Below are 21177 nucleotides of genomic sequence, written 5' to 3'. Positions count from 1 at the left end.
CCCATGTGTCCTTGCTTTAAGTGTTCACTGGAGCCAAGAGGCTTGGCTGTCAGTCTGGCTTGCTTTTGAGATGGGAGTGGGGGGAGTTAAGGCAGGAGCACCTGCCTTAACTTAATTTCATAGTCCTGCCACCTCCCACTCTGGTAGAAAAGCCACCCTCCCAGAAATGAGGGTGAATAGTGAACAGGCGCATTTTCCTCAAGAGCCTGGCCCTGCTCGCTGTGTGTGACAGGAGAACCTCAGGGGCGGCAGGGAGCCAGCAATAACTTGAAAAAGGGTGGGAGGTGCTCACCAGCTACAGCTGCCAAAACCAGGCTCCTCCCCAGCCCCAGAGCCAGGTGTAGCCCAGGACACCCTTATACCTCTAGCAGGGTCTCTAGAAGCCAAGAATGAGGTCATTTCCTGGGAGCAGAAGGGGATCATCCACTGTCTTCCTTTTATCTTATAAGGAAGGCCTTCCTGTCCCCTGCCCTGGGGCATCTGCCACTTGGCTTTGCCTGTTGGAGAATTCGAGGGCATTGATTTATCTTAATAAATGCTCGCTCTGTGCTTAACCCTGTGCCAGGCACAGACTGCAAACACTCTACAAACAGCAAGTGGCTCACTCCTGGTGTCTTGTGGTCCTCTAGCTGGCTCCTGTTGGAGCCTGGACTTGGAGACAGCCACTCCAGCCGTGCACTGTGCCCTGCCTTCCCTCGGCCTTCGTCCCTCATGCCTGCCCTGCAGATCCTCTACTCAGCTCTGCTGCTTCCTGAGGGCACTGGGTGCTGTCCTCCCACCCAGGGCTGGAGGCCTGGGATGGGGGAAAACAGCTTCTCAGAGCCTCACACCCCAGGAAGAACAGACAAGACTGTTTCCCTGCCCCCACCCCATACACCTGTCCCAGGTGGGAAGAGACCTACGGGAAGATGACAGAGAAGGGCCTGGAGACCAGCTCCAGGTCTGCAGGGCTGGCCTATACTGGGAATGGCTGGGGGGTTTGTTTATCTTTTTTTTTTTTTAATTTAAATTTTAGAAATACATTGAGGTTAATGACAATCAAGATAAAGCATGCATTTATTTAAACACATTACAAGTTACAATAAAATTTTTTGAAAATATACAAATTTAAAAATAGAATTTTATTACTTTTGAAAAGGCCTGCAGGGGACTTTAACAAGTTAAAGTGTGCCCGCTGGAGTGGCTGGGCAGTGGTCCCAGATGCCATGCCACGTGCTCACTGCTCCATACTGCAGTAAGGCTGTTCCGTCTCTAGCAACCTGCTCCACACTTGAGTCCCTGCTTTCTCATCTCCATAAGAAGTAGGTCATAATAGTTTCTACTACACACAGTTGTTTGAAATAATGCACACAGGGGGGATGCACAGAAGAAGTCTGGAAGGGAGATGCAGATACAGAGCCTCTTTGACAAGTTGCTTAACCTCTCTGGGTTTCAGATTCATCAGCACTCAGGTTAGGAAAAGTCAATTTGAGAAACACTTATAGTGATGCCTGTCACTTAGTGCCCTATGTGTTGATGAATATGTTTAATATTATTATATTTTATTTATATTATTATTGAAGGTGCTTAGTGCATCAGGCCTGTAAGTTTCTATAAATACTAAATATTAACTAATATGATTACTACTATTATTATATCACCTCTTAACATATATAGGAGTCCAGATATAAAAGGAAAGAATCAGTGATGAGGGCAGGGGGTATAGCTTAGTGGCAGAGCACTTCCTCAGCATGCATGAAGTCCTGGGTTTGATCCTCAGCACAGTGGGAGGGAAAAAACGAAACAAAACGTGGCAGTGAGAAATATATTCCACCTTTGCCTACCAGCCTTGAAAGGCTCCACAAGAATTATTGGCTTTGAAAGACTGTGGCGGTGCCTGCCCTTTTTCATCTCCCTAATTACAGCCTCTTCCCTTCTGCTGCAGTAGGCTCGTCATTCCACAGGATGCAGTGGCCTGCTGGGGAGAGGGGCTGAGTGGCAGCACCAGCCGGCACAACCAGCTGTTGGTGGCAAAATATTGAAAGTCGCTCACTTTGCTTTAACAAGCAAGTATTTATTGCAAGCACCCAGGGTGCCTAGCCGCATGCATGGTGTTTTGGAGTAACTCTAAGGAGCAGGCATGGAAGCACACGTGTTAATGAGAACTGTAAACCCGTCAGTGCGAGGTGGAACCCCCAGGGTGCGGGTTGTTAGGTTGGGGGGGCAGTGAAGACAAAGGTGTGTAGAGATGGGCCAGAAGGGATCTCCTAGTCAAGAGAGGGGACTGAACAGGCAGAGGCCCCTCTAAACACACACACAAATGCTGGATAAAGTATAACATTAAAAAAACACAATGCTGAGCTCCAATGTGACACAGAGACGTTACCAGGAGCCAGGGCAAGAGAGGATTCCAATAGAAATAGCTCAGTGTCTGAACCGGAAAGAAGCCTAAGGAGCTTGGGTTTGAAGACCTGTACAGTGTCTGGAACTCTCAGGCCTTGCCATGGTTTGGATGTGATTTATCCCCCAAGGGTTCCTGTGCTGGATGCTTGGTCCTCAATATGGTAGTGTTGGGAGGTGGTGGAACCTTTAAGAGGTGGGACCTAATGGGAAGTAATTAGGTCACTGGGGGCGTGCCCTTGGAGAGGGCTGAAGCTCTTCTCATGGAGCAGTTAGATCTCATGAAGATGGGTTGTTATAAAAGACTGAGCTGCCACTAACTGAGCAGCCTTCCTCCACCACACCCTTCCACTATGTATTCTGCCTCACCTCAGGCTCACAGCAATGGAGTTAGCTGACCATGGACTGAAACCTCTGAAACCCCGAGTCCCAGATAAACTTTTCCTCTCTAAATTGTTCTCATCGAGTGTTTTGGTCATAATATTGAAAACTTGACTAACACAGATGCCATCTGCCATAAAGCACTCACCAGAGGTTGAAATGATGGGGCCCACTCATCTTGGGCTTTCTGCCTCCAGTACTCTGTGCTAAATAAATCTCTTTTCTTTATATACTATCCAGTTGCAGGCATTTTGTTATGGAAACAGAAAAAGAATACTGGCTTTTCAAGCAATTAGAATTGAGCTTCTTAAATAAACACAGGAGAAGCAGTGACCAGGGCTGGTCCATCCCATGAACTATGGAGGTCATTAGAGTTTGGAGGGTGACAGAATGCGGTAAGCAGCTCATGGACAACCTTAGAAGGGGAGGGTTTCATTCTTGAGGACAATGGGCAAGCCACTGAAGAGACCTTAGAGATTTGCTTGAAAACAGCGTGTTCTAAATGCAAGTTTTACTATTATCTAGGTGCAGTGAGGTCAACAGGTCAGGAGATGATTGCCATTGAAAAGATAGTTCATTGCTCACAGTTTCCAGGAGAGGGCACACCATGCCACACAGGGCCACGCCATACCACACAGGGCCACACAGGAAATCACCAACATCTGTCAGGCAGCAGAGAAAAGGGGAAAACATGGGTAGGAGCCTTTATTGTGTGTGTGTGTGTGTGTGTGTGTGTGTGTGTGTTTTCCAGGATGAGACAGGGTAAGAAGGCTTAGGACTATCTAGACTGACTACTTCAGCAGGCTCTGGGACATAAGGTTGTCCCCAGTTGTCTGATACCTAGTCCTGCGGTGATTAGGGCTGGCAGAGAGCAGCTCAGCATGTGAGTCTGAGGTAGGAAGTGATTTTGGGGGGATGTGGGCCGTGGATTGTGGGTATGCATGTGACACATGCATTTGAAGGTGAATCTTGCACTATCTCTAGGAATGCATTAACCCTGGGAGTGGTAGTCTCCTGAGGATCAGTAAAGTCCCAGAATGTCAAAAACATCAGAAAATAAAAAGGTCTGATCAATAGGCAGCCCTTCAGCAGCTACAAGGTTACAGAATGTTCTGGAATGAAGTGACCACAAAGGTGGAGAAGAGCCAGCCCAAGGAGGCAACCGTGTGATGTACCCAGAGATTAGACAGGAACTTGTGAGGGGGTGTGGAGAGTGCAGGTGCTCTTGGTGACAGGGAAGATATGACCCATGAATGGTCTGTGCCCTGGTGAGTAGAGCCAAGGCAGGAGAACCATGTCATCCCAGAGGTGCCTGGGGATGCTCACAACATATTTATGTGCCTGGGCCAGGCAGGACCCACTGTGGGTTTCCCTGTGGACTTAGATAGAAGAAGAGCTGCCAAAGCCAAGGGCCAGAGAGAATGAAATGATGCGCCCCCTGGAGCTGAGCTGTGTGTAAGTGCGCTTCACGGGGTCAGATATAAGCTCTTTGTCCTGAAGCAAGGAAAAAAGAGAGATTGCATGCAATATAATCCCTGCCACAGGTAGTAGGTAATTCCTCTAATAGACTCAGAGGCCTGAAGCTAAGATCCACCCTGCCTTTGTCCCAAATAGAAATACTTGTTTAGTCACTTTGTGAGAGTATTTGTCATCCCTTAGGACAGGGCAACAGGAGCTTCAGTGCTAATCTAGAAGGAAGTCATACTAACTGGTCCTTTCTCTAGAATAAATGAAGACTTCTTCCAAGCTCGTGGCAAAAAAAAAAAAAGAATGGGAAGAAACAGTCAAGATCTAAAATACAAGAAAAAGGGAAAGCCTAAGAGGAGTTCTGTTTAGATAGGCCAGGAAGATAGGCGGCACATGACTCAAGAATGGAAGAGGATGCTGGCTGGAAGCACCACTACATTCAAATTGTACAAACTGGGAAAAGGTGCCCCTTCCAGGACTGCAGCCTGAACTGGGGTGCGAGGCTGGGTGCCAGCTCCTCCCCTGGCCAGAAGCCCTGTGCACAGCACCATCTGCTGCTGTATTTAGAGGTCCAGGTCTGAGTTGCATTAGAACATCTCTGGAGATGGCAAGGTGGAAGTTAGGGAAGATGAGACGTGGGACAGGGTGACATCAGTTTTCCCCGGGTGGAATTCCCTACCGAGGAATGACAGGAGGGAGCACGCTGTCCATGTGGTGTCTGTCTGAAGTATTCTGGAGAGACCCACAGGAAGTAGGCACTCCTAAAGGCTCTTTCCCAAAATGCTGGTGTGTGCCATCACCTTACCTCTGGGTGCATTTTTTCTAGTGCACAGTTGGGATCTGGATTCAGTGAGCAGCCCAGGGCGGCTTTCTGGACACGTGCCTGCCCACTGTTTCTCAAGCAGTATTTCTCTAGGTGTCAGGACTGTCGTCACAGTCCTGCCTCAGGGAACATCTTGACACAGAAGGGAAACTACCCTGTAATTTATATCTCATGTCTCCTCTGAGGCACAGGCATGCATTGTGATGTTCATCAACTTGAGCAGGTCTTAAACTGTTTAGGACACACTTTCCCCAAGATCAGCTGCAGCCTTTGTATGTGTGAAGATTGTCTTAACCATCCTGCTCTTGAATGAGGTCACAGTTGTGGTCAGTGGGATTACTCCTGTTTTCAGATGGGGAAACTGAGGAATCAAGAAGCTTTGGCAAAACACTCATATGTAGGGAAAGTCATTAAAGACTGTTTTTCAAAGGCCAGTGGTTCCCAAAGTGCAACCCCAGGACTGAATCTAAGACTTAGTGTTTCCAACAAGTTCCCAAGTGAGGCTGATGCTGCTGAATTTGGTGTCCGAGGGTCGGGTCCCCTTATGAAGAGCTCCTGGAGTACTGCTGGATCCTGAAGTTTGAGAAGCAGTCACGTGTCAGCAGAAGAAATGGCATGACCTCCTGCATGGGAGGGTGGGACCTGGTACACTTTGGATGGAGATGTTAAGAAGACACAAAAGGAGATCCTCTGAGTCATCCATGTAGAAATTCATAATTTTGTAAATGAAAGAGGCTTCCAGGGTCTATAGTGAAAGGAAACAGATGTCACTCTGTGAGAGAGAGCTGATTCCCTGGTCCAACTTCACTGCCAGGACAGATGCCATCTTGACCATCTCAGACAGCAGATATTGCCAGTATTCCCGGGAGTGATGAGGTGACAAAAGCTTGGTCCTAGATGGAACCAGTTGGCACCATGGGGACAGACACAGACACAGACACATGCTGGAGGATTTCATCCTGGCTGGTTTCTGTGTAACAGGGGGAAAGGTTCCCCCTGCCTTGCTTAACCTGATCAGCCACCAGCAGCCACGCGTGTCTTCTCTGAAAGGTGTTGCTGCTCGCAGCCAATCCCTCCACCTTGATACTGTCTTTCAGGACTTTTCAGCAAGTACCTAGTGGGGAAAGACCCTCATCTTGCATTTACCTGGCACGCATGCTTTGTGTGAGGCGCTTAGAGGAAGCACAGCAGGCGTGCTCCAGATGTGCGAAGACAATCATGAACTGCACCCTGTTCGGTTGGAATTTCATTCTGATGAGAGAAAGAAGTGGTTGGCAATCAGCACGATCATCAGAAGCATTGGGGACAGCAATAAGAAGATAATAAGCCATATGGGAAATAATGAGGAAATGAGAGAAAGATTGGGCCGCGCTGCCTACCGTTGGAGCATAAGTGATAGTGTCAATTCCCCAAATGAAAGATAAATGTTAATATGGAAGAAAAGCCCCGCTTGCCGTCATAAAGAAAGCACCAGCTGGGAAGCGCGACAGCTTTGAGGCTCCTGGGGCAGAAACCCTTAGGAAACCATGTACATGCTGAAAGGGATTTTAATTATTAAAAGTTTCCAGAAAAATGCCACTGTGAAACATGCAGATGGCCTCAGGTTAGATAAATGTCCAGTTTGAAAAAATAGTAATAATTCCAATATGATCCCAATTCTTTAAATATTAAACACATTTTAGCCAGAATAATAATAATTTTTAACATTTCTTGAGGGTTTGTTTGGGAGAGTCAAAGACTCTCTTTATTTTTTTGTCATGGGGTCTCTCTATGTTACTCAGGCTCACCTTGAACTCCTGAGTAGCTGGGACTATAGACATCCACCAGCCCTGGCCCAGGCCAGACTTTGTTTCATAGTCAGACTATGCTTTCAAATACCTTGCCCCTTTCATCCTCCCAAAGGCCCTCTGAAGTAGATGCTAGGACAACCTAGTGCAGATAAAGAAACTGAGGGACCCAGAGATTTGATGGTTTGTTGAATCAAGGCCTGTAGCGCTAAGCAGGGCTGGGGTCTGAATCCTGCAGGTAGATGCTAAGGCTGACATAAAGGCTACCAGCTACTCAGCTTAGTCCTGCACTCCATGGAGCTGCTGAGCCCAGGAAGCCCCTGTGTTACTGAGCACAAGATGCACTTGGCACAGAGCAATGCTTCTCATTCAGGAAGGATGCCCTGTGTCCTCTTTTTTTTTTTTTTATTTTTTTTTATATCTACTACATTGTTTAACAATTATAAGAACATTTCTTAAAACCATTAGAGTATCACTACCTACCCTGATAGAGGCTTAATAAAAATTTAAATGGATGAATTAATTTTGCTGCTTATTGTTAGAACGATTAAAAGAGCCATTGAAAATTGTATGAATGTGTGGTGTGGGTGTGTGGGTGTGTGTGCGCGCGCGCGCATGCGCGCACTTGTATGTGTGTGAAATCTAGCAGTGATCAGTGGTTCTTCTTGCCCAGACAAGAGACACAATACCTTCCTCCTTCAAAAAGTTTTATTTCAAAAGGGGGGTCAAAATACTACATTATACAAGGAGACTTTATTATCGATCAAATAAGGGCTGTGGAATTCCCTGCACACAAGGAGGGAAACTGAATTTAGTTATACTAACAATTAAGTCACACAGGAAAATTTCTCCCTCAAAGGAAAAAGGAAGAAGTGAATCATAAAAAGCTATAGATTCTAGGAGTTTGAATAAATGTGCAAAAATTATTTTTAACAGATTATTAGTTAATTTAGGGAGATGTATTAGAAATAAAAAAAATCTTAGTCAAATCCTATTTTTGTCTACAAATTATCTAGATTGGGGAAAGATTGGATAATGCTAACAAAAGGCAAATGTAGAAATACAAATGTACTCCATATTCCAGTGGCGAAAATTGAATGAGCAATTAAAAGTGAGATCACAGTGTTCTCTAAACTGGTGTTTGGGGATTTGCTGATGGCATGGAATTTTAGGGAGCTCTCAGGCAAGTGACTGCCTCATTTTGCCTCATTTAAAAATTCTGAGTACGCAGAGATTATGTAAAATATTAGGAACCCCAGTGGTCAACACAACAGCTTCCAAGGAGAAGTGGAAAGAGGCCCGAGAAGGTGGGTTAAGTGTGATCATCCAATACCAGGCACTGCACCATGGCATCAGGCTCTCTGCCCCGGGCCAGCCTTTGTCCCTACCAATCCATGCAGGAATGTGCTCCAAGAACCACCCCCCCCCAAGGAAGCTGGTGTTGCTTAAAGCTACCCCAAAGATCACTCTACAACCTTCCCTGGCAGAGAGCCACCATGTGTGCCTGCTTTGGAGGGTTGATGGGGCTGAGCTGTTGACAACTGGCTGAAATCAGGTATATGGACCTCTGGTGACGGGTGTCTAGTTTGCTGCTGACAGATGGCCAAAGTAGGGGACCCAGCCACCTCAGGGTTGGCCTTAGAGACTGGCAAAGCACATAGCCTGATCAAAAGAGTGGCAGCCCTGGACAGGAGACCAGATAGCCTCACTTAGTCATTGAAACTGCCTAAGTTGTGATAAGCTTCCATAGGAGTTAGGAGAGGTGTGTGTGTGTGGTGATGGCTAGAGACACCTTCCAGAGCCAGGCGTGAGGTCAGGGCAGGACTGGAAGGAAGCCACCCAGAAAATGAGTCAGTGTCTGCCACCCTGCTGGGGACCAGGATTAGAGCCAGCGGGTTTGAAGAGGCTGGTTCCCCAAGGGCTGGGGGGAGCTGATTAGATTCCCTGTGACAGGCTGCAAATACAGAGGTGCCAATAAAATCCCCATTAGATGCAGGAGCAACAGAAACCCATATTCTTTCTGCCTACTTGCCTCTTCAAATTGTTTTGCAGTATCACAACTTCTTTATCATTCACAGAGGTGCCAAAGCAGGTCCCCCTACAGCATTATATTTTGAATGCCCTATGCATCTTACACTTTCTGTAGCCTGATAACCACCTATGTGGATAAGTCAGTTAAAGGGGCAGGAGGGGGAAAGTAGAGTTAACCCAGCTATATTCCTGTTTATAGATTCTAGATGAATTCATATTTTAAATGAATTCCAAGTCTTCATCTGCTTATGATATGAACCAAGGAACATCTTGAATTCATCTCAATTGTTATACATTCAGAGTTGGTTAATTATGGAAAGATTAGCTCCAAAGACATTTTGGATACTGATTCTGTGCCTGGCACAAGCCTGAAGTACCATAAGAATATTTGCTCAATGCATGGCCATGCTCAGCATCATTTCTGCCTTTCAGAGGGAGTGACTGTTAGTCCCAGGTCTAGATAATGTTGGAGCCAAGTGGGTCTTGCTGCCATTCCACCCACCTTCTCCCACAGAGTGGGGAAACTAAGGCCCAGAGGAACAAAGTGACTTGACTAAGGTCAAAGGCTTCCATAATTTTTCTATAGCAGAATGATTATGGAGTCTAGATTTTTTGAAGAACTACAAAGACACAAAGTTATGAGCTTATATGACAGAAAATTTAGTGGGATAGTAATTTCAATTTAAAAAATCTCCCTGTTCTACCATTTGCCTTAGGAAAACTTTGGGGCTTAACCATCCTCAGAGCCAATCTACATTTGATTTTAGCCAGTCTATGTTTACCTCTCCCTTATCTCCCAATTTCTAAGTTTAATAAAAATTTGAATTAAAAATATTCATCCATGTCCTATACCCTGAACCACTCCTGCTCACTTTATTTTTTATATATAGCAAACAAAACTAAAGTTTAAAAAGAAAGTCCGTGTGAAACCATATTGATTAGTCGCAAGCTTATATTTTTATAAAATCTTTGAACCAGAAACTAATTATATTTTCCCAATTAGTACTTAATTTGATTCTAACCATTGATTGGTGGATTATTTTGCTTTTGAGACTCTTCAGAATTTCATAACATTGTGATGTTTGGTCATGCCCAAAGCGCCAACAACTAGAATCACCTCTTTAAATCAGAAAGCACAGTTACCACAGATTCACCCTTTTTCATGGGTTCATCCAGGGAAAACCTCATCTCCATGAAAGCCTTTGGTGACATTGCCCTCTCCCCTGATCCCACTTTGTGTGCATGGCTTTATGTCACATAGACCCACTTAACAGATGCGCCACCCCCCGCCCCAGGCTGGGGGCATAGCTCAATTGTAGAGTTCATGCTTAGCATGTTTTTCTTCCCAACAAGATAATTACTAGTGTTCCAGACACCATGGTTCATCTCCACGCCCACCCTGGCCTGGTAGGTGAACAGTGCTCAGTGAATGTTTATGCCATAAACAATGTCACGTTGAATCCCAGACAGGAGGGTGTGCCTGTCTCCACAGGTGTCGCCCTAAAAGTAAATACTCGGAAAAACAAATGAATGACTTGAGGGTACAACTAATTTAATAAAGCATGAACGGTTTGTCCTATTTCCTTCCTGTATTTTCTTTGAGTAAATATTCAAGTACAGCAAATTAATGAGAACGCACACGCTACTCAGAGAATTTCCAAACTGGCATTTTATCAGAATGGATGTTAAATGAATTCTCAAGAAAGCAGCCTGGATAGGATAAAGAAATAATTTTGTTATTTTTGAATGTCAAGGAAAAATGATCCACCTCGTAATCTGATGTAAAGATCACAGTATTGAGTTTTAACTGCTCACTCTAGTGAACAATCATTGGGGTTAGAGGGGTGGCATTGGGAAAACCAGAACAGCTTGAGGCTTAGCGCGACCTCCACAAGACAGGAATACAAGACAGGAATGTGTATTCGAGGCAGCTCCTTACTATGGAATCCTAAGTCACTGCGCTCCACAAAGCCTGCGCTGAGGCAGGTACTGGAGGAGAAAAAGCAGCTCTCCTTGTCTGAACAGTGGCATTAATTCAGAAAGCAAAGAATACTTTCTATCTTGATACAGTAACATCATTTATGTGATGCCGCTGGGAAAAGATTTTACATTAAAATTTTTTCCTTTGAACTCTTCAAGAAGCCCGAGTTTTGCGTTAGCTTATTTGAGTAGGAGTCTTTCTAAAATCTATTTCTCCTGCTTTTTAAGCAACACTGTCAACCTTGCATGATGTGGAAAGAATCCTGAGACCCAGGTTCTGGGCCCCGGCAGGACTCAGCTTGTCAGTGAGGGGTTGGGCCATGTGCAACCAAAGGTCCCCATGGACACCAAGTCCTGTTTTGTCATTTTGTCTCTTCTTGGTGAGTGAGTGTGGGGCTTTCATGATGGTACCGGGTATGTCTGCATCAGGACAGCTGGATCCTAGAGGCATCCGTGGCATGCCAAGCTCCTAAGCCCACAGAGAGGCATAGGGACATCTCTGGGTCCCCTGTTGCTGACAGCTGTGTGGGGGTGTCTGGCCATCTCTCCCGAAGCATGGTCGTTGTTCCCCTCTTTCTGTAGCCTCTGCCCTGTGTTTGTAGCTGGGGGCTCTCTCTCTCCTAGAATTTACTCCTCGGTCTCAGTCCCGAGGGCTCTTCTGTGAAGTTAGTCTGTTTTCAGCAACTGGACTGTGTAACCTCCACAATGTTCAATCAGAGACCCCCTGCACTTAATTTCCGGTTCTTGGCTTTTTTTAGATTAATTGAAGCCACAGGGTAAGTGACCTGCTGAACCATGCTGTGGTTTTATGTTGGGTTTTATGTGGCAAGTACACACAGGAAAATGATGAGCTTCTGAGGTTTCATTGACTGTGTGTGTGCGTGTCCGCAGCTCAAGAATAGGTTAGTGCGAGTTTATCCAAGACCTCCAGAAGCGGGCCATGGGGCACAGCACACAGAGCAGGGGTCTTGGGATCACCAGGGGGGCAAATGTGTGCCAGTCTGGAAATTTTAAAGAGTGAAACTGAAACATGGGGCACTATGATATAGCAGAGGAAAGAAATGACCCTCCATGCTCTTTGTGCCAAGGGGTTAGCTTCGAGAGGGCCTATGAGAGGAGCAGTGCAGGGGAAACCCAGTTGGAGTCGAAGATCAAGAAGGACCTTTATCTTCTGTGTAATTTTTTTTTAACTTGTGGCAAAGTATACATAAAATTTGCCTATTTAGCCATTTTAAAGTGTCCATCTTAATGGCCCCATTCATACTGTTGTGCAACCATCCCACAATTCTTTTGTAGAACATTTTCATCTTATAAAACTGAAATTCCAAACCTTTTAATGACAACTCCACATTCCCTATCCCCATCCTCAGGCCCTGGCAGCCAACCTTCTGCTTCCTATCTCTATGAATCTGAGTTTAGGTACCTTGTATAAGTGAAATCAAAAGTAGTTTTTTCTTCCTGTGTCTTATTTCACTGAGCATAATGTCCCTAAGGTTTACTCTTAGTCTATTGTTGTTGCTATAACAAAGTACCTGAGACTGGGTTTATTTATAAAAAATAGAGGTTTATTTAGCTTCTTTCTAGAGACTGGGAGGTCCAAGAGCTCTGTGCTTTTCTAAGGCAGGGGCCTTCTTAGAGTATCATAACATGATAGAGGGCATCACATGGCAAGACAGAGCTCTTAGAAAGCCATCGGTTCCTTCATGGGAATCCCCACCCATGACCTTATCTAATCTTACCTCCCAAGGTTTCCTTCTCCATTCAGCATATTCACTTGGGGATTAAGTTTCTAACACATGAAATCTTGGGACACATTCAAGCCCTAGCATTGCATGTATCAGAATTTCCTTCCTTTTTAAGGGTGAATAATATTCTTGTAGTGTATATACCACATTTGGTTTACCCCACCATCCATTGATAGTGTCTGGTAGAGAATGGATTTATCTGTGATTTGCTTAGTTAAGAATTCCATAGCCAAACTCTTGTCCCAGTTCACTCAGCTCTAACTCACTGATGATCATCCCACCTCTGGCTGTTGCTGGGACAGTGTCATGAAGTGACTCATGTCATGTAGGGCACCTACCACGCAGCCCTGCATTAATAGATACACAGCATGTGACATCACATGGTTCAAATGCAGCTTCACCATCGCTGAGCTGACTGTTGAACGTGTATCAGGGTCTGCAGCCACAGTCTGGCATCCGACATACGGGCATCTCTACAATGAATTGCCCGTGGGGCTCCATGAGGAGAGATGAGTGAAGGCTAAATCCACACATGTCCAGGTCTGGCTGTGCCTCCACTGGACTCAGGCCCAGTTTGGGTATTGTTACCAAGTTCAACAGCAGGTTTTGAGGGTTCTGGAATTGTGACTGAGGGATTATAGACCTTCTAACCATCCCCAGACATATTTCTCAAAGGGACCCCGATCCAATTCCTTGGGGCAGGAGGTCCTTTGGACAGTTTAGCCTTCTGCGCACATTCCCCTAGGGACTTCTGCTGGGAAAAGATAGATCTAAGAGTCCAAGATGACCTGGAGAGCCAGTTTCCAGGGAGGACAGCTCCTGTGTGTGCTACTGTGGCTGTACACCCAGTCGGGCTTGGTAGTAAACTGGCAAGTGCCGTGAATGCAACACAGTGCTTCCCCATGCTGTCTGCTCAGCCTGCTCACAGTCCATCCACCTACATCTACTGTGCGAGCAGCCTGCACAGGCTGGAGGACATGTCTTCTCACCTCTCCATCACTGGATCAGCACCACACCTGGGAACTCAAAATGTGCTGGTGAGAGGCAGCTATCCACAGTCAGCACCCTCTCTCCCCATGCCAGGGGGTCCTCAGGCACACCCAGCCCAGCAGAGCTTCTGCCTGCTTCTGCATGGTCCTGTGTGGCTTCTGCTGGAACATTGTGCTGTAGCAAGCATCCTCATCCTGAACATTTTTTTAGAAGCAAAGAGAAAAATATCCTCCACCTTGCATCCTGCAAGGCTCTGTCCTTGCTCTGCAGCACTCCTAACCTCTACTTCCCACATTGGAATTAGCAGGCCCACGTTCTTCCTGCAGGAAACCCAGGAATCAATGAACCTCCCATCTTGGAGCAATCCAACTGGTCACTTGTCAGGTGTGAAAGTTGAGATCAGGTCTTTCCAACCTGAAAAATCTTTCAAGTCAGACTCTTGGGGTTCAAATACCAGTTCTGCCTTTTTTTAAATTTTTTTTATTTGTTCTAATTAGTTATACATGACAACAGAATGCATTCGTTTCATTGCACACAAATGGAGCACACTTTTCATTTCTCTGGTTGTACGTGATATAGCGTCACACCATATGTCGAGTCATACATGTACCTAGGGTAATGATGCCCATCTCATTCCACCATCTTTCCTACCCCGATACCCCTCCCCTTTCCTCCCTCCCCTTTGCTCAATCCAAAGTTCCTCCATTCTACCCATGCTCCCTCCCCCCATTATGGATCAGCATCCACTTATCAGAGAGAACATTTGGCCTTTGGTTTTTTGGGATTGGCTTACTTCACTTAGCATGATATTCTCCAACTCCATCCATTTACCTGCAAATTCCATAATTTTATTCTCTTTTAATGCTGAATAATGTTCTGTTGTGTATATATACCACAGTTTCTTTATCCATTCATTTATTGAAGGGCATCTAAGTTGCTTCCACAGTTTAGCTATTGTAAATTGAGCTGCTATAAACATTGATGTGACTGTGTCACTATAGTATCCAATTCTGCCTTTCAGTAGCTGGGTGATCCTAAGCAACATCCTTGAACTTTCCCATCTGTAAAATGGAATATGAAAACCACCATGTAGAAAAGAATTAAATACTTTCAGCTCTGAAAATTGCCAGTTCCACTCTTTTGGGGCCGTGGCCATAGCAAACTAACCAATTTTTCTTTTCTGGTTCCTGGGACTCCCCTGGCTTGTACCTCTCCCCTTGCAGCATAGATACGTTGTGATGATAGGTACAAAGATTTGAAAGAAAAAAGTACAGCCATCCTGGCCAAAGCCGCTTCTGGCAGCCAATTAGAAAGCCATCTGCCAGGAAAGCCGTTATGGCTCTTAGGCCTCATCACCTCTGACAGCTGCAGAAGTCATCCTCCTGGTCACCATCCACATGTTAAGAGTGTACCCAGCAGATGTGGCCTCCAGCTGCCTCCTGTGCATTTTTTATTATTTTGTTGAAAATATCAAAGGCTCAGCTATGTTCCTCCCAGGTCCTGGGCCACTGGCCGGTTTTTTAATTTGCGTGGCATTATTACATTATGTACTAGTCAGGAGAGATTCCATTCACTTCCCGTCATGTGGCCATACTGCGCGTTCTCCAAACCGAAGCAACCTTTTCTGGGCTCCCTCGGAGGCCAACAGTGCAATGAGTTCTTGATGACTTTGCAGTAAATTTAAATACAGCGAGCCCCTCATAAAATATAAGTTTTCCACTCGTTCGTCCTTTGGGCCAGTAGCATTCTAGAAGGCCTGGGGAAGATTGCTGAATGACAATCCCAATGCCAGTTGCTGGCTTGCCAGTGTCCTCCAAGGTTACCGGTGTGGACCCTCCAGTCCAGACCACTGGCCTTCAAATACCCACCTGCCATTTAACAGCTGTGTGAACCTGGGCAGTGTACTTGAACTTTCTTTGCCTGAGTTTTCCCATCTATAAAATGGGTTAATGATAGTACCACTACTAATGAGCTCCACATGGGAGACTGATAGAGAACCTGACAACCATCAGTCCAGTCAGGTGGTTTTCAGAGCCATCTGCCACTGGAGATAATTGTGTGGCTACCAGGAGTCTGCCCACATCTCCAGGGAGAGCGATATTTCTGATTTCCATTCACTGCAGACTAATAGCACTTCATAATGCCCAGGATCTTGCAGTACCTACACCAGACAGCCCAGCAGAGCCACCTCTCCTGACAGCCCTGGACCACCTTCGCCAGTTGCCCCCAACATGTCTCAGGCTCTACAGGCTTCTGTCTGACTCTCTCATAAGGGTGTGTGTGTGTGTACACACATATGCATACACTTGTATGTTTTACCTTAATTATCTACAAAGGTCTCCTTCTGCAAAATGTGAGGACAAGAATGTACCCCTCTGAGGTAGATGTGTAGGGTCAATGCTCAGGACACTAGAAAAAAGTAATCTGGTGGCCCGTGAAAGCTGGAGCTCTAAGGCCACTCCCACTTCAACTGTGAGGACCCACCATGCCTTTGAAATGGGTGCCCTCCTGGGAACCTGTCCTACAAGCTCTACGGTTCTCAGAGATTGTCTAGAAAGGAATGTGCTCATGGTCACTTCTCATAAGGATGTCTATTTACTGTAGTTGGTTTTTAGTTATCCCTTCTGATGTCTTCAGAACCAGTGTGTGCTAGGGAGTACATGGCCACTCGGGGGATTAGGCAGCGCCCCAGAGGCCTGTCAACCTTGGCATCCCTAGCCTGCAGGTGAATCCTCTGGGTTGGGGCTCTGGTCACTGCCTGTGCCTCTGAAACAGAAAAGAATCTTCTCCTGAAGGTCAGGGTTCTGTGGGTGTAACACTGTCCTCCTGGGATTCAGTGCCTAGATTGATAGAACTCCAGGAACAAAAATGTCTGAAATGTCTGCCTGTGTGCATGATGCAGGGCTTTATTGGAAGACAGAATGATGCTACTCAAATACAGGACTCTTCATATTTTCCCTGAGCCCTCACTCACCTCCTGAATCTAGGGACCAAAACTCTGTGGGGCAAGCACATTATCATGGTAGCCTCCATTCTGTGGGGAACACTCAAGGATGAGTGCAGGAACAGGTGGTGAGATGGCTGGAGCAATGTAACCTGGAGGTCTGTGGTGGAGACTCAAGTGCTCCAGGCTCCTGGCCCCAGGGCTTGGGTGGTGGGGTGTAGCCTTGCCCCCGGTGGTTGCTTCCACCCCCAGGCCTAGTTCTTCCCCCACCCCCGGGCCTAGTTCTTCCCCGGCATAGCATTTGTTTATGGCCTGGATTGTCAAAATCTTCCCAACCATGCAATTAGGGCCCATGATTTAATTAATGTTAATTTATTTGTAAAAGACACAAACTTCCTCTTCGTACCTCATCCTTTAGTGCTTCAGAGGCCACCTGCAAAATAACTTGGCCTGTCAGGTTAACTTATTTGTATATTTTTAGGTAAGAGAAAACTCTAATGAAAATCGTAAGGTGTTTAGAATCAAATCACAGATGTAGCTAACAGGATACTTAGGTGAAATTTTGAAGTTTTAAATACATATGTTGAAAAAAATGAATGTTAATGATCTATAGCCATCTCAAGAAATTAGAAAAAGACATTACATGCAGATAGAAAGATAAAAATACAACACATGAGACCTTCAAACTACAGGGGGGGGTCAGCATAAATTATTGCATTATAAATGCTTAAATTATTGCATTATAAAGAAAAGATTTGATTTTTAAAATGCTAGATTTTAATATTTATAGCATATGTCATGTTATATCTATGTGTTTCTATTTGCTTAAATTATGCTATTCGCAACTTTTATAACTAGAGGCCAGTGAGACAGATATTAAATTCTGATGATTAACAAAGAATCAGTGCCTTCAAGTTAAAATGTGTGTTACTGTCGCTTTCCATCACCAGCTTTCAGACACAGCACCAGTAATGCTTTTTGTTTGGCGGGGGTGGTGGGTGGGGATGGGGGGTACCAGGGATTGAACTCGGGCATTCAACCACTGAACCCCATCCCTGGCCCTAGTTGCTTAGTGCCTCACTTTTGCTGAGGCTGACTTTGAACTTGTGATACTTCTGCCTCAGCCTCCCAAGCCGCTGGGAACCAGTAATGCTTTTTCTAGCTGCTGGGTTCATTCAATTGGACTCCCCTGGGCTGGCATGGGAGGGGTTAGGTCGTTACAGTAGCTTCTCATCAGTGTCCATCATGACTGTCCGGATACTATGTAACTAAACTAAAATAGGCTGGTAACTAGAACACCCCGGCCACAGGAAGCTGGGACTACCGTCCTTAGTGTTGATTTCCACTTTTTGTCACTCCCAAGCCTGCTGCCTGTAATAAAGTTTTACTGGCACACAGCCATGTCCATTCTCCTAAGTGTTGGGCTACACACTTCACCACAAAATCAATTAATTGATAACAAAGCACCAGGGGGAAGTTCTTTCTTCTCCCCTATTGGGGCTTTGCACAAGATTATAATCTTTAAAAAATATATATATATATATATCTGTTGCTGATAAAACTTGAAAACAACTATGTGGGGGCTTCATTTCTGGGAGAAATAACATGCAGTTAGTAGCAATACTGAAATAATCCTGAAGGCAAGCTGTCAGACTAAGCCTTCAAACATGCAAAAACTGCAAATAACAGTCAGGTTGGTTTGTTTTAGGAATAAGTTTTTAAACTTAAAATTATTCTATTTGTATTTTGTGGCAAAACACAACAAAAGAATGCTTCAGTGAATTGGTTATACATGTTTTAGAAATCCATGGCTGGCCTGGGTGGTAGAGCACTTGCCTAGCATGCACGAGGCCCTTGGTTCAATCCCCAGCACGTACACACACACACACACACGTTATTTTGAAAGGTATACACTGATTCCTTGACACAGTTGATAGAATGTTTTCATATTGGCCACATTTTTGAAGTTTTGATTTTCATACTTTCTACAAGAAAACTGGACACGTCTCAGTGCCTATAGTCTTGTCTCCCCCATTAGGCTGAAGAGAATCCATTCCATGGGCAGTGGGCCACACCTAAAGCCCTCCTCCTCGGCCCCCTGCAGAACCAGAAGACATTCAACAATTCCCTTTGTGTCTTTGAAGGATATTCCCCGAGTCCCTCCGGTGGCTGATGGCTACCCAGCAGTTTGAGTCTGCAAAGAAGCTGATCCTGCACTTCACCCAGAAGAACTGCATGAGCCCTGAGAGCGACATCAAGGGCGTGATGCCCGGTAAGTAGACTGTGGGCTGGCGAAGGTGTCCGGAGTCTCCGTGGAGCAGGCCATGATTCCTGGGCTGGTGTTTCTGTACCAAGCAGCTTTCTGTTCAGTTCTTCTGCAACCAGTGATTTGAAGAAAGGCAGCAGTAACGTCTAGAGGCTAGGAGTTAGAGCAAACTGAAATTCTCTCCCCTTTCTGGGTGTTGGTTTCTTTCATGATCACGTTCAACACATTATAGTGCTCACATTGCCCTTCCAAATCTAGAAGTGGGGTATGAGCCTAATACACACCTGATCTTCACTGTGTATATTGGGCTTGTGGCACTCAGCCTGACCTGCCTGAACTTCCTGCCCTTTCAGATTTAAAAGCCACCAAAGCCCTGACTTGGGATGCATATCTACTATCGCCTTCTTGACCTCTCTTTTCCTAATAATGACCTTCAGAGAGCTGGCCTTTGTCTATTTCTGGCCATGACCTATTTGCTGGGCAATGGAAGAACTGGAAAGCCATACTGTTCTTGTATAGTGGTTCAGATCCATTGGATTCTTATGAATCAGAGGCATTGTGAATCACAAGCTAGGTGGGGCTGTAAAGTGAGGATCCATAAATATTACCAGAAGGTTGTTCACATCCAGATTCCTGGACCCCTCTTTGGACCCAGAGATGTGGACCTAGAAGATGTGAATAAGCCCTGAGAACTTAGATTTGCAATAAGCACTAGAAGAGATCATGGGATAAGTGTTGTACAGACAGACTTCTGAAAGACACTGTAGACCCAAATGCCCTATCCTGAAGACCTGGTATACATTGTTACTGTAAAATTTCCTAGGAAAATAATCAACAGGTCCTTGTCCAGGAGAGTGTGCACATTTCCCCCACCAGCAGAAATCCTTGTTATGACTGTTCATTCATTCAACAGATACCTACTAAATGCCCACTGTATGTCAGGCACTGTTCTAGATAGAGCAAGGAGGGAAACAGGCCAAGGCTTGCCCTCAGGGGTCTTGAAGTTAGAGCCTGCATGCCGACAGGAAGTGGATCCACGGGCACTCAGAGGCAGGGGTGGAACAGCAGGACAAAGGGATGGAGAGCGGTGGTGAGTGACTGAAGTGGGAATGGCTGGGCGAGCCTGGCTTCAAGGCACAGTGAGCAGGGACCTGCGCCAGGTAGGAGAATGTACCCTGCAGGTCTCCATTCCCCATAAGAAAGGGACAAGGGACCAGAACAGAGAAATGTCTAGCTGCCTTCCCATTAGACTCCTGAATCAGAAGATCTGATAATCTGGGTTGGTAGAAGTGCCACCGGTACTGCTGCTCAGCCAGGATGCCATCTCTACCTCCACCTGGAGGACAGCCAACTGGGCCACCACCACATGCTGGGCAAGGTGTGTTCTACCAGCCCTCAGCCCCAGAGGAGAATACAGGTCGACCCAAAATCCTGTCCTCTCTGGCATGAAAGATGGGAGCCTGGTCTGTTCTAGGTGCAGAGTATTGAGTGCTAGCACCTCAAGGGAACATCTGTGGTCCCTGTGATCCGGGCGCAAGGATAGCAGACAAGATGACACATAGTGTTTATATGGCAGTCGCATTTCTAAATGATTTGCAAGTATTGACTCATGTATTTAATCCTAAATGCTTTACATGTATGAAGCCATTTCTTCCCAACAGTCCTATGAGGGAGGAACTATAATTGTCCCCATTTGCAGATGAGGAAACTGAAACACAGAGACTAAGTGGCCTTGTTGTGAAACGGAGGTCACACGGCTGCTAGGTAGTAGAACTGGAACTTGAACCCAAGAAGTGGCATCACTGTGCTGCTCTCAGAGAGGAAGGAAACCTTGGAGATGTGTGGGAAGGAAGGAGTATTATATTAAGCTTTTTCCTTGGATCCAGATTTGCTGGCTTTGGGTCATCCCCAGAGCTTCCCCAAATTTCTCCAGGCCTCTTTCATTAGCAGGTTCATGCTCTCGTGTCTTACGGTACTTTTGTACTTGCCTTTCCCTAATTAAATTATCATACGTCACTTCTTGCGGGTTAAAATATTGCCTGGGAAAAGCTTCTTTCCTCAATCCTAATTACACTGATTCATTTCCCTCCTGTTTTTGGAAAGGAGTATTAATTATTTCCTTGCTTATGGGCTTTGTTCGTGCTCATTTCTATTCTGCAGTGCCGGCCAGGAGGCAGGGCAGGGTGGTTGGTACACTTGACACTTAACACAGGAGAAAGCTTCACCTCCACCAGGGAGCTGTCGTCACAGAGCTCTGTCTGGGGGGCACTAACTTCACATCTGCTTCTGGCTCTCTGTCGCCTCCTGACTGTCAAGGGCTTTGATGACAGCCTCGAGCAAAACTGAGGAGCACTTGGGGGATGCAGCAGGTCTCTTTTATCTGG

At 45.8% G+C, this 21177-nt stretch overlaps 1 protein-coding gene across 2 annotated transcripts in view; it reads left to right on the top strand.

Moving 5' to 3' along the window:
* Positions 1–21177, top strand: part of Slc22a23 (solute carrier family 22 member 23) — a 141262-nt gene that overhangs the window by 92736 nt on the left and 27349 nt on the right. For both annotated transcript variants that reach the window (XM_015493967.2, XM_048799724.1), the window contains exon 4: positions 18672–18799. In XM_015493967.2, coding sequence (XP_015349453.2) covers positions 18672–18799 — 128 coding nt within the window. The remainder of the gene's footprint in view (positions 1–18671; positions 18800–21177) is intronic.

This window comes from Marmota marmota, unplaced genomic scaffold, assembly GCF_001458135.2.
Source record: "Marmota marmota marmota unplaced genomic scaffold, marMar, whole genome shotgun sequence".
Classification (NCBI taxonomy): Eukaryota; Metazoa; Chordata; class Mammalia; order Rodentia; family Sciuridae; genus Marmota; species Marmota marmota.
Note: the sequence above shows the minus strand (reverse complement) of the source record. Positions and strands in the feature narration are given on the sequence as shown.